This window comes from Sturnira hondurensis, unplaced genomic scaffold (assembly GCF_014824575.4).
Source record: "Sturnira hondurensis isolate 20B ecotype Veracruz unplaced genomic scaffold, ASM1482457v3 Scaffold0005563, whole genome shotgun sequence".
Lineage (NCBI taxonomy): Eukaryota > Metazoa > Chordata > Mammalia > Chiroptera > Phyllostomidae > Sturnira > Sturnira hondurensis.
The window spans coordinates 4,424,883-4,443,778 of record NW_028078194.1 but is presented as its reverse complement, the minus strand read 5'-3'; the positions used below and the strand labels follow the sequence as shown (position 1 = coordinate 4,443,778).

The following is an 18,896-nucleotide window of genomic DNA, read 5'->3' as shown; positions in this document are numbered from 1 at the left end:
CCTTAGGTGAATGATTATAGAAGCATTTTGAAACGATACCAATTCCATGGCTGTCAGCATATCTCAAAACGTCTGCTTTGTTACAGAATCTGCTCTATAAAATCCCTACCTCTAACTAACAGCAGTAACAGGCGGACACATAAGAAGTCAGCTTTATAGGCAGACAACAGGCAAAATGTTCTAAGATGTAAAATGGGGATGATGTAGGAATGTTTGTTCAGATCTTTGAAGAATTATTCCATAAAGGAACCACACTTCTTTAAAAATTAAAAGATATATTAACAAAAGATTAAAAACATATTTCAAAAGATTTTTTCAACATTGTTTTGTACCTAAAAAATTGTAATACATACCTTGTTTAGTTAATGTGAAGACAAGCCCAATGCTAATACTTTTGAAGACAAAAGACTTGGCTCATAAAAAAGACCCTATTGTTTTACACTAAGCTTCTCCGATAAGAATAGGAATAATGCCTGCGATCATTCTCCCTCCACATCAATATCGGGGTTTTCTTAGAGAACATTATACTTTCCATTTGTGAATTGATCTGAGCAGGTGTTTTAGAAACTATTTAAATTTTCAGTCTATATCATTCTTGAAATAACAAAAATACTTCTTAAGCTTAGTGTATTCTGTGTAAAATATAGTTTAGAAAAGCTCAAAAGGAACAATTAAAAATAAAAAATATATATAAAGCCTAGCACAGTTTAACTTATCTGTCATTTTTAAGGTATGAAGAATTCAAAATGTTTATGTTGCTGTTATTTTTAAGATGATAATAATTTTTGCTCTAAGCATCAAAACTCTCTTTTAAATCTTAGGCATTTTAAATTAAATTTTAAAGTATAATATAATACTTCCCCCCTTTTTGGATTATACTAAATGTTATTTGAACTTTTCTTAATTATCTGGAACACCATTAAAACCATCCTTACATGCACAAATACCAAACCACTCTATTGTATACATGAAATTAATACAATGAATGTCAAGGATACCTCAATTTTTTAAAAGAAAACCTATAGAAAGTTTAAAAAAAGGAAAAAAACCTCTACTTTTTAATTCTTAGAATACATTTCCAGGGCTGCTATAGTATTAAGAACTGTTTTCTATTGTTATTACATTAAACAGCTCAGAATACTGTGTTGTTCAAACTGTGTCTGGCTTAAAGTTTTTTTCTAACTCTTCTCTTGCAGTTTTAACATAAATTCTTTCTCCTTGTTCTCTCACCCATCTCTTACTAATATGCTATCTTTAATATTCTTGAGCTAAGTGTCTGTAGAACAAACAAATACAGCCTGAGCAAGAGCCCCTCTCACAAGTAGGGTGACCGGGTTTTACATATGCCTTTGAGTATACAGTATGTGCCTTCTGAGTGTAAACAGCCTTCTGATTATTCAGAGGTACACCATTTCCCCCACACCCCCACTTCTTGGTTCTCTGCTAGGTTGTAGTTACGCCCATTAGACAGGTGACTACTTACCTTTCTCAAGCCCTCTATTTCCAGAAAACTAAGATTTATTGAGCAAATCTAGATACACTTTTCATTATTTAGTATAATTTACTCACATCACTCTTTTCTCATATAATGAAAAATGGCATAATCTCACACTGTGGCAAGCCCACTATCCCCTGCCATGTCCCAGATAACTCAGTTGCCTTTCTCTAGTACCATCAGATCTTAATGAAAAAAATAAGCAACATTATAATAGCCTATTAAAAGGAAAGGTGTTTTTTAATTTTTAAAGATCCTTTCTTAGGTCCAGTCAGCACATTGTTGGCTTTTTTTGGCCGCCCTCCTAGGCTACTGTTTGCAAGTAACACTTAACTATGAATCCCTACTGGTTTCCACCAGCCACGGCTGTAAATGTCAGCTTTGCTTCTACCATCATCACATATACAGACACATGCACACAAAAATAAGGACTTTCTATAACCCCGGGGGAGTTACTCTGTACATGAGGCATAAAAATCAGCTCAATTTCAATGAGATTTGCAATTCCTAGCAACTTTATCTCCCAAAGTTTTTCTATGCTGAAAATAACCTGTCGTTTTTCTTCTTCATTTCCTATTTAAGATGGTATAGTTTAAGCCCCACTGCTTGATATTAAACAAAAGAGCTCAGTGTCAAAATTTTAAGTGCCATAAACTTATGTAGCACTTTAAGTTTACAAAGTACTTTCTCACACACTATCTGCTTTGATCATCACAATAATTTATTTTAGTGAACAGGGCATAAATTCTTGCAGCTAGAAGAGATATCCTCTTTGAAATACTTCCATTGGTCCTTTGAAGGCTCAGTTTAAAAGTTACCCAGTTCTGCCTGGGCTAGTGTGGCTCAGTGGACTGAGCGCTGGCTTGTGAATGAAAAAGTTGCCAGTTTGAATCTCAGTCAGGGCACAGGCCTGGGTTGCAGGCTAGGTCCCCAGTTGGGGGCATGAGAGAGACAACCAACTGATTTATCTCCAGCACATCAGGTATTTCCTTCCCTCTCTTTCTCCGTTCCTTCCCCTCTCTAAAAAGTTAATAAATAAAATCTTAAAAATAAAAAGTTATCCAGTTCTTCATTTTATAGCTTTGAACAATAAATGTGAGGTGACTTGCTCAGGATCACATAGTTAATTCAGACCTCTTGGTTGACCCAGAATCTGATTAAGTGTTCAGCTTCTTATACCTAACTCTCACAAGACCCTAACCAACCAATATGGGAGTGAAACTCACTAGTTTATAGCCCTCAGGACGTTTTCTCAAAAATTTTTTTGAAATAGGAGGCAATTGAGCAGTCTGATAATCATCTGGCAAAGAGAATATTTACAATTATATACAATTCATCAATGGTTTAATTTTTTTCCAATGCAGGCAACCAATTATGTTGTTTCTACCTTCAAAAGTATCGAGTCTGAATCTGTCTCTACTGTATTCAAACTATCATAATTTCTTCCTTGGATTACTAAAATACACTTCTGTCTTGTCTCCCTGTTTCTTGTGTGCCACTCTGTCCACTCTTCCCAGTGTGCCTTATGGAAAATGTAAATGTGTGCCCTGGCTGGTGTAGCTCAGTGGATTGAGCACGGGCCTGTGAAGCAAAGGGTTGCTGGTTCGATTCCCAGTCAGGGCACATGCCTGGGTTACAGGCCAGGTCCCCAGTAGGGGACATGTGAGAGGCAACCACACACTGATGTTTCTCTTCCACTTTCTCCTTCCCATCCCCTCTCTCTAAAAATAAATAAATAAAACATTTTAAAAAAGAAAATATATATGTGATTTGTATTGCTTCAGAGCTTAACATCTTTCAATGGTTCTCCATCATCTTCACAACAAAGCAAGACAATTAAGATCCTTTATAATCTAGCCTCTGAGTATCCCCCAAGACTCATCTTTCACCACTTCCCTAGGGGCACCTTTTAATCTCCACACCAAACTACCTGCATCTCCTTACATATGTTACAGTCTCTTTCCACATTACCTTTGATACTTCTGCCTGGAACATCCTCTGCTTCTTCTTTTCCACCGAATAACTCTTACTTATCCTTCCGTTCAATCACCATATTCTACAGAAAACTTCCACTACCCTGCAGAATTGGTTAGGTCCCTCCACTGTGCTCTCACTGCAACTTTCTGTGTGCTGCCTAAATACACCACCCACTTTTTAAAAAATATTTTATTATTTATTTTTTAGACAGAGGTGGCGGGAGAAAGAAAAGGAGAGAAACATCAGTGTGTGGTTGCCTCTCATGTGTCCTGCAATATGTAGGTGGGACCTGGCCCATAACTCAGGCATGTGCCCTGACTGGAAATTGAACCAGCGACCCTTGGGTTTGCAGGCCAGTGCTCAATCCACTGAGCCACACGAGCCAGGGCCACACCACCCATTTTGACATCTTGTAATTGTTTATCTATCTGGGTCTTTGCTCCAGACCATCAACTCTCCTAAGGTAAGGAACATATGAGGTTTGTCTGGAAAAAGTCCAGCCATTGTTAACATAATGTGAAAAGTTTGTATGACATCAGTGTAACCTGGCAGCCAAGGAGAGTGGACTGGAATGCACATGTGTGAACAATGACGACTTCACTGTAGAGTCAGTGGGGGTGGTAGATGCCATTGAGTGAGCATGGGTACTGTGCGGCCATAGCACTCAAAATGTCTAAGCAAGCAGAGCAATGAATCTGCATCAAATTTTGCATTAAGCTTGAACATTCTCTGAGGAAATTATGTGGATGACTTAGAAAGCTTTTGCGGATGATACAATGAGGCAGCACAAATAAAATTGTGGCACAAATGCTCCAAAGATGGTAGAGAATCTGTTAAAAGTGATCCACATTCTGGAAGGCCTGCAACAAGCAGAACACGTGAGAATGTGGAACGTGTGCAGGCAGCAATCATCAAAGATCAGTGACTGACAGTGTGAGAACTAGAAGCTGATCTGGGGATTCCAAAACCACTGTGTCCGAGATTTGATGCCGCATCTTGGCAGGAAACAGGTCACGGCAAAGTTCACTCCACAGCCTCTGCTGCCAGAGCACAGGAACACCGTGCTGCAGTTGGTCTTCTGATCACAAATCTAAAAATCGTTGGCAGGCTTTCTAAAATTTGGGGCTTTTTACTTGTTTCTAAAAAGCTTATCTAAATTTTTGTGTTTTTTCTCTTAATGCCTCCAACTTGACAATTTCCTTTTTAAAAAGAAATTAATTCCATAATATATTCATTTCCTCATCTTTTCTGCTAGAATATGGAACTTAATAAATTATTTCAAGTTTAAAAATAGTCTAATAAAAGAAAGACTAGAGAGGGAGATGTCTGATCTTACTTGGAAGGTCTTTTGGAACAAGAGGGTAAAACTTTGCTATATCACCCTAACTAGGAAGAATAAATTTAGATGAAAATGAAAACAAAAATAATATATATGTGTGAGCTGTGATTGTAATGATCAAAAAATGTCTTCTAAACTGGCAATCTATGAAGTTTAAGAGAATAAAGAATATCTGTAGGCAAAAATATGAGTTACTCGTATATATTCATATATATTTATATATAATAAAAATTATTATATACATATAAAACAATTGTTGTTCCTGTAAAGTAGGAAAATAGGCCCTTCCTGCCCTCAGGAGCTACACTCAGATGTAGAGGGGAACAAAAATTGCTAAGAAGTCAGACTGTACACACTTATCCTGGCATGAAAACACAAACTTTTCCTGCAATCAAATGCAGAGGGATAAGTCCTTGAACAATTTTATCCTAGGCAGACAGTTATCTTCACTGTAAAGAATATGCATTACTTGGAAAACATCTACACGGGGTGAAAAGAACTGTCAGGGGGTGGGGGAAGGCAAAGAAAGAATATCCATGGAGTCAAAAAAGATTGAAAGAAAGGGTGAGAAGGCTAAAGTCTCAAGACTCTGCTTGTGGATGACAAAGCTGGATCATATAAAATGAAATAATTTTGTAACTAAATAAATGACTGAATGTAAATGTCAAATAGTCTTCATACTGAACAGATTTCTGGTCATTTCTTTCTTGCTAGATCTTAAGACTTAAAGCAGCTAGTCAGAACTCAAATTTTGGCTCAGCAAAGAAAAGCACCCTGTTTTATCAGATGTGTCATTAGAATGTATGACTAAGAGCACCATCTAGTGGTTCTTCTGCTGGTTAAGAGGAACTTACACCTGGAAATCAAGGGTCTTACAATTCTTAGCCCTTAGACGCACACATTCTGTTACATGTGGTTGGCAGCAGTGGGATGCACACCCTTGGACCAACTGCGCCCCCACATTCACACCCTACTTTTATATAAAGTGGTATCTAGTCCTCTTCCTTCCTTGGAGATAAACACGGGCAAAGTAGCCTCAATCTGGTATCTAAATGCCATTAAAAGCGGGAATAAATTTAGATAGCCAAAAAATATAATACTAAAAGTAAGCACCCAACTTACTTTTTAAAAAGACATTTAAATATTCTTCTTATATCAGCTACACAATTTTCCCTGAATCCTTTCATTTTGGGATAGGGGTCTTTTTCAAGGCTAGCATCAGAGGCCTTCAGGTCACTGTCACACACACACAACATTTATAAACAGGCTTCATCTTTTTTTGAAATGGGTTAAGTGTTTATCCAAAAATAAGTAAAGACAAAGGTCTTCACACCTAGAGATACACCAATTCCTCAATAACTCACCCTCGAAACAGGTGCCTGTTCTCTTCAATCTGGACCTTTTCTACTGCCTAGAGACTTAGGATGTGAAGCTCTTAGGAGCTGATACCTCATTTAGGTATTTCTGTAGAACGCATAAAAAAGTATATTCCAGACCTATTCTCGGTGCTTCAAATCTTTCTCATTCCTGACGCTTTGGAAATATTACACATCTTGTTAGTGATGTGAAGAGTTTCTTGGAAACCTTTACAGGGACTTGAGAGGACACTGATTGTCCCTTCCCCACAGCTGCGTTTTTAAGGAAGGCATCTATGTTGTGGCCCAGTACACAACAGGTTTTTAATGAATATAAAACAAAACACATACTCAGATTTAGGGAATCATCTTCACGTCAACTTTTGCAAATGCTCCTCCATCGAAGAAGTGATTTCTTTTGAATTGACACAAAATCTCTAATAGGATAAAAAATTTGATGCGACTTTCACACAACTTTTGGAGGGGACTCTATTTGCAATTCCAAAGTATGTGTTTCCCTGGTGATGGTGATGGCCCGACTTCTCCAACCACAAAGTTATCTACAGCATTATTATGGTGATGGTCAAGTTAACCAGAAGTCTCTGCTTCATTCATGCACTCTACCTATTATTTTCAACCTCTACAACTTTTTATCTAAATTTGGTCTGCTACTTACACTTTCTCACAGCACCATATACTTTTGTAGAATTTAACAATTTAGCATTATATTTATTACTGCAGTTATTTAATGACTGCCTTCCCACTGGGCTTAAACAGAAAAGGCCATAAACACCAAGGACGTAGTATATACAAAGGAATCAATGTATGATTCTGAAGACCCACACTCTCCTTCGCCTTAAATTTTGCTGTGTCTGTATCTTAGAACAAGGATATATCTTGGAAATTATGATTCGAAACACCATATTTCAAGGAAAAAGTGAGGCCTCCAGATTGCTGAATGGGTTATTCAAAGCCACTTCCCCAAAATATAGTCAGAGTGAGGACTGAAACCCTGGTTTCAACTTCCTGGCATGTCTTAAGGTTATCTTAAGACTGATTTGAAAGCACTTTAAAAAAGTTCTATATAACTAACTGCATATGATTCTACATTCCTGAACTCGGACATTTTATCAAGTTTGACCTAGTATGGGTTAAAGAAGAACAATACAAAACAAATAAAAAGAAAAGTGACAAAAAAGGAAGTGAAAATAATCCCATAAAAACATTAAAGCTACTATGACTGTTTAGCTAAAAACAGATGAAGTTTATAGGTCATCAATGTGAAATTTTACAAAAGATCAGTTATGTCCATATCAAGAAGTTAAATGGCCTCCAGCTAAAGCACAGCTGTACCATCGGCCTTACCAACAAAGGTAGAACTCTAGAAGAGGCAAGTGTAGGTTATAGAGACTTCCTGATTTGTTAATTTGTTCACGTAGTCAACAAATATCCTATGAGCACAGAATTCTGCAGGGTCCCTACAACTATAAATTCTATGCTGAATTTAATTTAACTATTTATCCTTGTAGTTAAAACTTTTCTATCCCTTTCTCTCTTCACACCCCACTTTCCTAGGTCTCTTTCACTGTGGTTCTCTCATTCAAAACATCTTAATCATATCAAATTGTACCTTTACTTATTCACTAATTTTATGTTTTCCTTCCTCCAAATGTCTGGAATTCATCCTATTCTCTTCATTACCACTGCCCAAAATCAAGATACTTTTATCTTTCACATGGAAAAGTTCAATAGTCTTAAAAAAAACTTGTAAGCCTTTTAAAAAATTATTGATTTTTAGAGAGAGAGGAAAGGGGGAGAACATCAATTTGTTATTCTACTTATAGATGCAATAACTGGTTGCTTCTTGTATGTGCCCTGACCAAGGATCGAACCTGCAACCTTGGAGTATGAGGACAATGCTCTAACCAACTGAGCTACCAGCCAGCTCAGTTCAATAGTCTTTTAACAGGTTTCGCTACTTCTGTATCTCCCCCTTTTTAGTTCAATTTCCACGTGACACAGAGTTACCTTCTATGACAAAGATTTCATCATGTCACAGTCCCAATTAAAAAGCTTCAGTGGATCTCTATTGCTTACTAAATAAAGCATTCAGGAGTCTTAACTTTTTTCAGCCATATCTTTCAATACTTTTATAATGCATCTGTAGTCTAGACTACAAGCCTGTCTGAGGATTCCCTAAGCTTCTATCATCACGGTGCTTTTGCCTGTGCCATTCCCTCTGCTCAGTCTACCCTTCCCCGAGTTAGATGCGCTCTCACTCGTCCTCCGAGATCCAGCTCAAATTTTACTGCTATTATAATCTTCTCAATCCCATGGCATGTGGAATTAATTGCTCCCTCTCTACAAGTAATATATACTTCTATGAAGAATTTATGTTCTGTTATGGTTATTAGCATGTCTGTCTCTTCCCCTACCAAATAAACGGCAAAATCTTTGAAGCCTGACTCATCTTTGATTTTCCAGTCTATTACAGGTAACAGGTTCTCCTTAAATAATGAATCTTCCCATAAATCAGCTAAATTTACATGGAAAGTGATTCAGTTATAGACTGAAATTTTAGCCCACGCTAGTTTAACTCAACAAGTATGTGCATCACACAGGAAAGGGGCACCGACACATTGTTTGAAAAAACAGTGAGCACACAGATGGATCAGTGCTAATTCTGTCATCAACAGAAAAAAAAAAAGCAACCTCCCCAAAACAAAACAAACAAAAACTAAAAGCATATGGCTGAATGATGCGAGGAACTAAATTATTTCCAACTTTCCATCTCCCCAACTTTGGCTAGAGGTGCTATTTATTTCTATGTGTGACATTCTGAGGCCAGGGGAATATATGTGTAGTGTTTTTAGACAGTAAGAAGATGGAAAAATAAACATCCTGCCTTCTTTTTAAAAAGATTTTATTTATTTACTTTTAGAGAGAGGGAAAAGGAAGGAGAAAGAGAGAGAGAGAAACATCAATGTGTGGTTGCCTCTCACATTCCCCCTACTGGGACCTGGTAGATCTGTGCTTTGACTGGGAATTGAACCAGTGACCCTTTGGTTCACAGGTTGGCATTTAATCTACTGAGCCACACAATCCAGGGCACATTCTGCTTTCTGAGCAAAACAAATAAAAAGAAATATAACTCAGAATAAAGGCCACTCTTGATATTTATATTTCATGCTCACCTCTGCTTGCTTAAATTCTTTGACTGAAGCCTTTTTTGAGTTGCCAGGATCTTTGGTAGATCATGGTCTCCAGTTCCCGATCCCGGATCTCTGACTTCCTTGGACTGTGACTCTCTTGCTAGCATAAAATTGACTAGTACGATTTTATGTTAATTCCAAGGAATAGTCACAGATTTTTAAGTAATGGATTCTAAGCCTCTTTTAAGAGAAAGTAATTACTATGAGTCAGTATGGTTTTATGAAATAGAGCAGTATAAGTTTCTTCTTTGAAAGTCCAATCAGATTGGTATATAAGGAAAAATTAATGGTCATTATTGTCCCTATCTCCAGTAAGGTATCTGACAAAGTTGTTCATAACTGAACAAAACTACTATGGAAAAGTGATTAAAACTATTATGGAAAACTATTAGATTCAATCAGGGAATTACCAACTGGCCTAAAAAATCTTAAGAATAATAGATCTCAGTCAACATGAAGGGGAGGTCCACTTAACGTTGTGGTCCTCTGACGTTGCTGTGCATCAGAACCACCTGGAGGGCCGAGTCCCAGAGAAACTGATGGGCCCTGTACCCGGAGATCCCGATTCAGCAGGTGGGGTCCAAGAACCTGCACTTCTAACAAGTGATACTGCTGCTGCTCATCTGGGGGCCATGTGTTGAGGACCCCAGATGTACTGTATTTCAGGTTATAGACATTAGGTTTGGTTCAACATTTTGCTAATGACGTTAAATATGTAAAAAGTGTGATTACAAATCTGTAGATGATATTAAATTGTGATATAAAAAGATCTTAATCAGCCCTGACTGGTGTAGCTCAGTGGATTGAGTGCGGGCTGTGAACCAAAGGGTTGCTGGTTCAATTTCCAGTCAGGGCACATGCCTGGGTTGTGGGCTCCCCACCCTCAAAAAGATATCTCAATCAGCTAGTTATGAAATGAATCTTAAAACTTAATAAGGATAATCTTAAAACTGTAAAATAAAAAGCAATATACAAGTATAGGAGAAGAAAAAACAGAGCTTAACAATAGCAAAAAGGGAAATAGAGATTTTTATAACATTATAGTTTCAATGATTCAAGAGTATTCTAGGGCAACCACAAAAGATAGTAACCATTCGGGCTTTCCTGACAAAGTCCATAATACAGACTGACGTATTTAATAGTCCAGCTTCAGATGGTGCTGGTTCCCCCACACCTGAGAGTCTATGTATTCAACTCTGGATATCAGCCAATTAGTCAGAAGGTAGTCAAACCAGTTTGTTCAAAGAACTTTGTATCTACAGTCATATCACTGAGAACAATAAGAGGAACTGTTGCTTTCTGGCCATCAGAAGATTCGAAAGGCTGTATAGGAGCTGTTTTCATCCTTGAGCATGCGGACTTGTTTTCTTCTGTACGAGTCTAAGAGGAAACGCTACAGCTGTCAGACTGCTCACTACACATGGCCGCCCAGCTACGGAGAGGAGCGGGGAAAGGGAGGATGGAAATCTAGCTCCCATTTCACTCGATAAGCCACACGGTTGGGCAAAAGGGCAAACTTTCTCTAACTCACACAAAGGGGAACACTCTGGAGGACAGCTTCCTCGCAGGGAGGAGCCTTTCCTAACTTGCACAAAGGCACAGTGTAGGCTCACAGTGACTCGAGCCTGAACGCAGAACTAGCTCTGTCAACAGAAGTTTAGGGACAGTGATTCAGCTCAATGTAAGAAATGGGAAGAGTGATCTGTTATGTGAAAACTTGTTTTCTGAAGAGTAGTCAATACACCCAACTGATGATCAAGAGTAGCTGGCCAAAACCCGGTAGGGTATTTAGAAAGGATTTCAAGGTAGATGAAGGAGTGTGTGAGTGAGAAGGGGGGCTGGCAGGTTAGTCCTTTAAGAAAACATAAGCATTTTAAAAGGGGCCTCAGTAACTACCCCCAAAGTAACAAAAGGGAGCAGCTGTCCTATGGCAGGGCAGAGAGCAAAGATGTGGTTTTTTAATGTGCCTTTTTTCAAGCACAGTTAGACTAGCCCCTCGTGGAGAGAGGTGAAAAAACAGAAAGAGGATCTAAACAACCTATGTTGCTTAGCCAAGCATTAATTTCCATTCTTGAACAAAAACTCTTAATTGAGAAGACACAACCAAATGCTAATAAACAATTCAACCACCTAATTATCTGAATTCACATTAAAGATATAATAATACAAAATGCCTCAAGCAATATTTCGGTAAGATATTTATATAAGTAATGTTGCACAAGGATGATCTCACAGGACAACTTTGGAAGAACTTAGGAAATCAGTTTTAAACCATTTACAGAATGGAATAACAACCACTTTGAGCTTGTAAACAGGTAAAAAAAAGAATGTTACTTTTGTAATGTTTTTGTAAATAAAAAATAAATATTTTGTAAATACTAGTTTTATTTTGAAAAATAAATATAATAAAGGTTTTCTAATTACAGAAAATTAGAAGTGCTTTTTAGGAAAGGAAATGAACTCTCCTCTTCCCTAGGGAAAAACTATCTTTCTTTGTAGATAAGGATTTCTCTTTTTTTGAAATAATAGGTTTTTAAAAGCTTTGAATTTATTGTGTGTTTGTGTGTAACAAACAATTGATTTTGATCAAAGAGCCTACACAATTATTCTTTTTAATATTAATTATAGGTTTTCCAAAGAGAATGCCGTATATACAGTGGGTAAATACTTGATATTTGTTTGAAAATCTGTCACTCCTGCTTCAGATGCAATCTGCTGACATTTCCTCTTTTAATGTCTTTCACACAGAATATATTATTGGAAAATCTGCCTCAGACAAGTATTTTATAATCTTTGTACCCCACTGATTTTCAATTTATTAACAAAGGTGCCTGACTGAATTGTCAACCAGAGATTTTCATCATTGAATCAGTGTACCATTCATTTGAAAGTACTGCTTAACAATTGCTCAATATGTTGATGTCTCTGCACTTAAACAGTTGTAATTTAAGGGTGATAAACCCACATTCAGAAGCACATATGACAAGGCTAATAACCAACTAGCATCCCCAGTCATGGGGCTGACTGGCTAATGTATAAACATTAGACTATGGAATCTGCTAACCTCATTACCTAAAGAAAGTAAAGTGAAAAACAATGGCAAAGGTTAACATAAAATTCAGAATATAAAAGAAGCTCCACTTGGAATGCAGGGTCCTAAGCTCATCCTTCCAGCAAATATCTAAAAAGTTACTTACAAGGAAAATAAGAATGACAAACTTAGAATAAGTTCATTTGTTTCTAACAAACATTTAGAGAGTCTTGTCAAGGAATGAGCAGAAGATGGAATGAGGGGAAAAATGCATCATCTTTTTAATGACCCCTGTCTGGACTGCCACCCCAGTGCCTCTCTCCAGAGGCCCCAAATATGAGGCTGAGACACTTTTCCTGGAAGGAAGTTGCTCCTAAGGCTGTTTAAAGTTTAACTCTATCAGGCCTTTTCTTCTTTCCAAACTATCCTACCACATACCCTTCCCCCCATGTAATTTAAATATAGACTCTTAGAAATGAGATTTAACCACTAAGGTACTTACATTCACACTGTATGACATCTAGGTTAAATTGCTGAATGGCTCCCATGCTTATCTGTTTCAACTCACTGTCCAACAGCATCTGCGTTAAGGACGTTGACAGATGCTGGCAGGCTGACATGCACGCAGTCTGGGCAACTTTCCCCTGTTCGAAACAAATATCCAAACCAAAAAATAAACAAACATAGAAATACTTCACAAAGTATCAGAAAAATTATATACCTGGCATTCTTTTGTTGCCTTTTTGGGGGTACAATAGTGATTATTGGTCTTTCTATTTCTGTATTCAGAGTGACTATGCCTTTTAGCAAAGGAATTAAAATTAATACTCTTGTTTGCTTGACCCTCTCAGGACATAAATATCATTAAAACTCTAACTGTACATAGGAAAATTAAAGTACAAGTAAAAACAGTTATTTCAGATCTCTTGAAATGTCTCAAGTATTTTTAAAAAATCATTAAATATGCCATTTATGACATAAAGTAACTCATATTGAGAGAACATTTTATTTATATAATATTCTTTAAGCTCTCCTTTGTGTAATTAACCAAGCCAGAATAACGGAAGTCAATAAACAGGGTAATTAAAGTTATTATCATTTAAACTACCTAAAATTTAAAACATACTTTGTCATAAGTTCTTTTAATCAGAACATTAGTTTGTAGCATGGCTTCAATTAGTAAGAAAAGAAGAGGCTTGCCTACCAACGTGACTTCAAATCATCTACAGGTCTGCATTTAGTTTTGAAAAAGTACGTTGTGGGCGGGGGGGCGGAGGCAGAAAACTGTACTTGAACAATAAAAAGATTATAAAACAAAAAAATTATAGAATGAAGATTTTTACATTCTATTGTATTTAAAAGTAAACTTAAAAATGTAAAAAATGAAATGGACAATTTAGAAATACGTAGTTAGGTAAACTACAAGTACTTGTGAGTTTCTTTCATTAAACATGTATCATTAGAAAATAGTTGCTACTATAAGTTCCTAAAACACTACATGACCTTTTGCTGATAGCCTGAATTAAGGCTGTATCTCAAAAATGATAAAGAAAAATGACCATTTTAAATGGTTAGCCTTTAGATTACATAGCTGAATCATAACACGATAACTCTTTTAGTATTAATTGTTTCTTTAAACAGGCTTTGTATTTCAACTAGAAGCTTAAAATAAAATAATATAAACACTCTTTTAAAGTTTTCCAGTGTAATACCCCTCCTAGCTATCTTCAGTCTACAATGATGTGACTTTGAGGTGGACTGACTCGCAAGACAGGACTCAGAGACTATAAGTAAGGTTAGAAAGAGTGACTTTAGGAAGCTGGGCCATGTTTTGCTTCATTTGCATTAACAAATATTTACCCACTGATATTTGATAATTATATTTTCTTTCTACTTAACACAAAGGCCCAGAAAGCTACAAAACCATGAAAAATATCTCCCAAACATAAATGCTATAAATAGTGGTACAAAAATGTTTACATAGAGTTGATATGTAAGAAAAGAACATAAATACATCTTCACAATATTTACTAGAACTACATTTGTTCATCAAATTACACATTTAAAGTCAGTTGAGAAACAAGCAACTCTTATGAATGAGTCTTTAGCATTTAGACACTATGCACAGTGAAAAACGCGTATCTGAAATGGAATGTCAATTTCTCAATCAAAAACTTTAGAGATAAAAGCTGATGCAAACAGTATATTTGACAGATACTGATGAACTGCCAGAAAGGAATGTAACAAACAATGCCAAACCCAGCGTGCTTCAAGACCCCCAAACCCAAGAGGAATTAGTCTGGGAGGCGTGCAGCTCCGTTCCCCAACCAGAATAATATCAATATGAATGGGAGGGGGGCCGGCAGAAAAAAGAAGAAATCGATGGCATGTAATTTAATTACAATGGAATAGGCTTCAGAATACTTAATGGAAATGTCATTGTGACCTAATGGAACAAGTGGAGCATTTGGGTTTAATGTACTTCTCCATTAAATCAGCTCCAGGTCCTACTTATGTTGCCACTATAATATACTAACTACAGAAGCAGATTAAAAATTGTCAAAACAAAATTACCAATACATTCCTCTTAGAAGCAAACATAGTATACAGTATAAGTGGTATTATTTTAAGGTGATCTTTAAAATTTAACATGAGTTCAGATGCTACCAATACTGTGCAGCAATAGCACTGGAACCAAAAATGATGGAAAGAGTACAGAATAACAGGTTATTCCAAAAATCTACAGGAAATGGGTCACGATAACACAAACATACACATACATACACACATGTACACAGACACAAATTTAGCTTTTTGTTTAAATAACATATGTATTAATAAAATTCTAATATTAAATTTCTTAGATTATGTATATTAAATACAGGCTTATTATTCTCAAGAACAGAAGTTTAAAATAGTTGTAAAATACTTCATAAGTATTCAAATGAAATAAAATCTTTCTTTGCACAGCTCAAAATTGCATAGCAAGGGTTCAGATTCTTATATTTTTAAAAAGATTATACATTATTTTTTAAAGTGTCTACTCTAACTATAAAATGTACACAAATATTCTTTTTTAACAAGCAATCATTTGAAGTTCATCTTGTATATCCTCAAATTATTTTCATTGTATTTTCCACTACTTAAATTTCATCTAATACTTATTTTTATTATATTGAAATTTTTTAATTTTCCAAATATTTGCACATCCCCCCAAATACCTTTGGCAATCCATTTCTGATGCCTGTAGCGCTTAATACACTTTAATGTAATCAAAACACCCCTTTCTGAACACTATTATTGCTACTATTGTTGATGATCTTAATGATATATCATTTTCTAGGACAAAAATAATCAAAGTAGTCTTACAATTACCTTTAAAAACTAGACTTTTCCTTTAGAGATACTCTAATTTTTAACCTTGTACCAAACAAGGCCAAAACAATTAAGTGAAGTGGCTGAGGAAACATAGTACATTTATTAAATTTGAAATTGTTGCTGCCCTCATCTGAAAAATTAATTGCAACTATTGTTAACAGTTTCTTTCCCCTTACCAACACAAAGTCAATAAATAAGTAAAAACACCTGTCAAAGTTTTAAAGGTAACTACTTTTTTACTGGGCTCTAACATTTTGCTGAAAAACAACTTGCAAAAAGAGAACACCCTTAGACAAACTTCTTATATTTCAAAGGCACTTGTAAAAGAGAATCTGCTGACATATTAGATCCTTTCTGCATTACCCAAAAGCTTTTCTTTTAAGAACAATTGTGGTAAAGAGACATTTGGCTCCTAGGAAATTCCCAAAGGGTCAACCATATGCATCCTTCCATGGCACCTTCCCAGCGCTGCTTTCTAGATCCATGTCTCAAAAGCAGCTTTCATCATTTACTTGTGTGTCAGTCAATATGATTTATGGACTGCATTCAACAAAGTCAAAGCATATAGAATGAGAAATATGACTACAATCTGCTAATTTGTTTTGTATTGAGCCACTTAAGAGTCAAAGACCTGATGTCAGACTGAGACCAGCAACACAATTAACCAGCCGGTGACAGATTCATCCATCCTCCCTGCCAGGCTGTGCCAATCAAAGACAGCATGAGGCGACATTTGGTGAAATCAGTAAGAAAACTCATTCTCTAAGTAACCTGTGTGAGACCTTGATTGACACTTTTTGAATTTAGTTTGTGGAACACAGCCACTCTTTCCCCAATAGTCTCTCGCTGCAAGCTGTGAAATAAGGCTTTTAATGCCAATCACAGGAACAATAAACCACAAACCACCACCAACCCTTCGTTTAAAAGGAATCAAGAAAACACATCTGTTTGTATGTCAAGCCAGATCTCCAAAGTAATTTACTAAAGATACTGTTTCCTTTGAAATATCATAAAATGGCATGATAACAAAAATACAACACATTTTATTAGATTATGGCTAAAAACTGTTTTGGTTTCAAAGTTATGTTTTGATAGATCTACTCTAATATAATAGAAGGAGAAATGTAGAATGCTTAAAAACTAATTTGACACACTCAAATTTTCATTTGAAGCTTTTATTTCTGTCTCACCATTCTCTTATTTCAAAGATCTAATAAAAAAAGGTTTGATTTCAACAGTAATTATTTGAAAGCATTTTCAATGCTGCTTTCATTCTCTCAAGTACATTTAAGTTAAAAACATGCTCTTGAAATCATAACCATTCTCTCTGTATTGGTCTACTTTCCTTAATGATCCCAAGAGAATCCATTTTCCTTTATATCCCTACAAAAGGTCAACTTTGCACAATAAACTACTTTTTTATTTAAGTAAAAAGGAATATATGGACTTAGAAATATTCTGCTGCATTTATTACTCTTTAAATTGATAGCAGGTTTTGTTTTAAAAGGTTATGTAATTCTTGCCAGAAAATAGTGGAAAAATGAAATTAAATTGTGGTCAATTTGAAAATTAAATCTAACATTGGTAAGTAAATTTTATTAATTATGATTCTGTATGGTTATTTAAAGTTATTAATTTTTAAAAGTTATTTAACTCAGAGCAGTAAAACAGTGCTATAGTATTCAAACTCACTGCCTCTCGGTTTGCTGAATAAATCTGAGTTATGAGACTGTGAAATAGTCTTTCAGAAGAAAGGCAAGAGGAAGGAAAGTATTTTAATGAATCAGTCTCCTAAAGAGCAACAATTTATTTCCTTTGAAAACAGGCTGAAAGAGTGAGGACTTTCATCAAATGTGAAACAAGCACTAAAATGAGAAATAACTTCTCAATTGAAATATAAAAAAATATGCTTAGTTAAAAAGTAGACATTTTAATGTAAGAAATCTATTATTCTTACTTCTATTTTATATAAGAACTACTAATCTACAGTTTTACTATCTCACTCTAATGGAAAGAATCTTATTAAATCAGGAATAAAATATATCTAAAATGTTAGCATAAAACATGAAAATTTCCCCAAGATGATTTCAAAAATTCATAAAGTTCCCTCTATCTAATAAAATAGTTTATTTTCTAGCTGAACAGTCTATAGCACTAAAATGTCTCAGATTCCCAATAATAGGGAATGGATGAGTTATAAGGTTTAAATATCAAGATGAGTGCCTTTAATGAGTTTTAGTAATAACTTCAACACTATCTTGAAGACAGATTTTTGAGATTATGCCAAAAACATTCATAGTCCCATCAAAGTATAGGCCCATCTAACACCCCCAATGTTCTCCAAGACACTTCTTTTGCACTTGTAGATTCCTCCCGTACTCTCTGCCCTTAATGTCAGCAGCTGTAGCCCCAAAAGAACTGGGCACCACAGCAGTTAATCACAATCCCTGCAATTACGAATTCCCATTCTCCCTTCTCAGGCTTTTCTCCACCTAACAATTCCTAATCATAAGGATATAAGACAGTAACATAAATGCTTCATCTTGTGGCTAACACACACACACACACACACACACACACACACACACATTAAATAGAATACAATCACCTCAAAGTTAGAAAAAAAATTCTCCAAATTGGGAAAACTTTAAGACATCTATACGGCACATTGTGATTTCACTCAAAACTTCCTTATCCCAATCAAAGGACTCACCAAACTTTGGTGGCTTTTTTTAAACAATCTTTAAACATGGCCTTAGATGACATGTAATGCCCAGATTTTTAGCTTTCTTCAAGTATCGTTGCTGTCACAGCAGACCCATGATATCATCAAACTAATTTTAATAGGCAGAAAGATAACGCAAGGTGAAGCACAGCAGTACAAGTTTAGAAGAGGTCAAGGTTCTGAAGAAATGCCTCTGCTTCCAAGCTACTGATAACATCAGAAATCTAGATAAAATGGAGAAAGCTGCATGCACTTTTGCCCAGAGCAGCAGGAAAAGCAGAAGCTAGTCTGTGCTGCTTGTGCTGACAGAAATCATTCCTAACTCTTAAATCTACTTGATAACAGCAAATTGGGCAGTCAGGCATATGCTAAAATAGGGAATTG

General features: G+C 35.9%; 1 protein-coding gene across 4 annotated transcripts in view; it reads right to left on the bottom strand.

Moving 5' to 3' along the window:
- The window catches only part of EXOC6 (exocyst complex component 6), a 173,590-nt gene that overhangs the window by 32,662 nt on the left and 122,032 nt on the right, over window positions 1-18,896 (bottom strand). For 3 of the 4 annotated variants that reach the window (XM_037047367.1, XM_037047364.1, XM_037047365.1), the window contains one exon: window positions 12,912-13,053. In XM_037047367.1, coding sequence (XP_036903262.1) covers window positions 12,912-13,053 — 142 coding nt within the window. Of the gene's footprint in view, window positions 1-9,199; window positions 9,289-12,911; window positions 13,054-18,896 lie in introns of those variants that run through there. The other variant, XM_037047366.1, reaches the window with a different exon arrangement.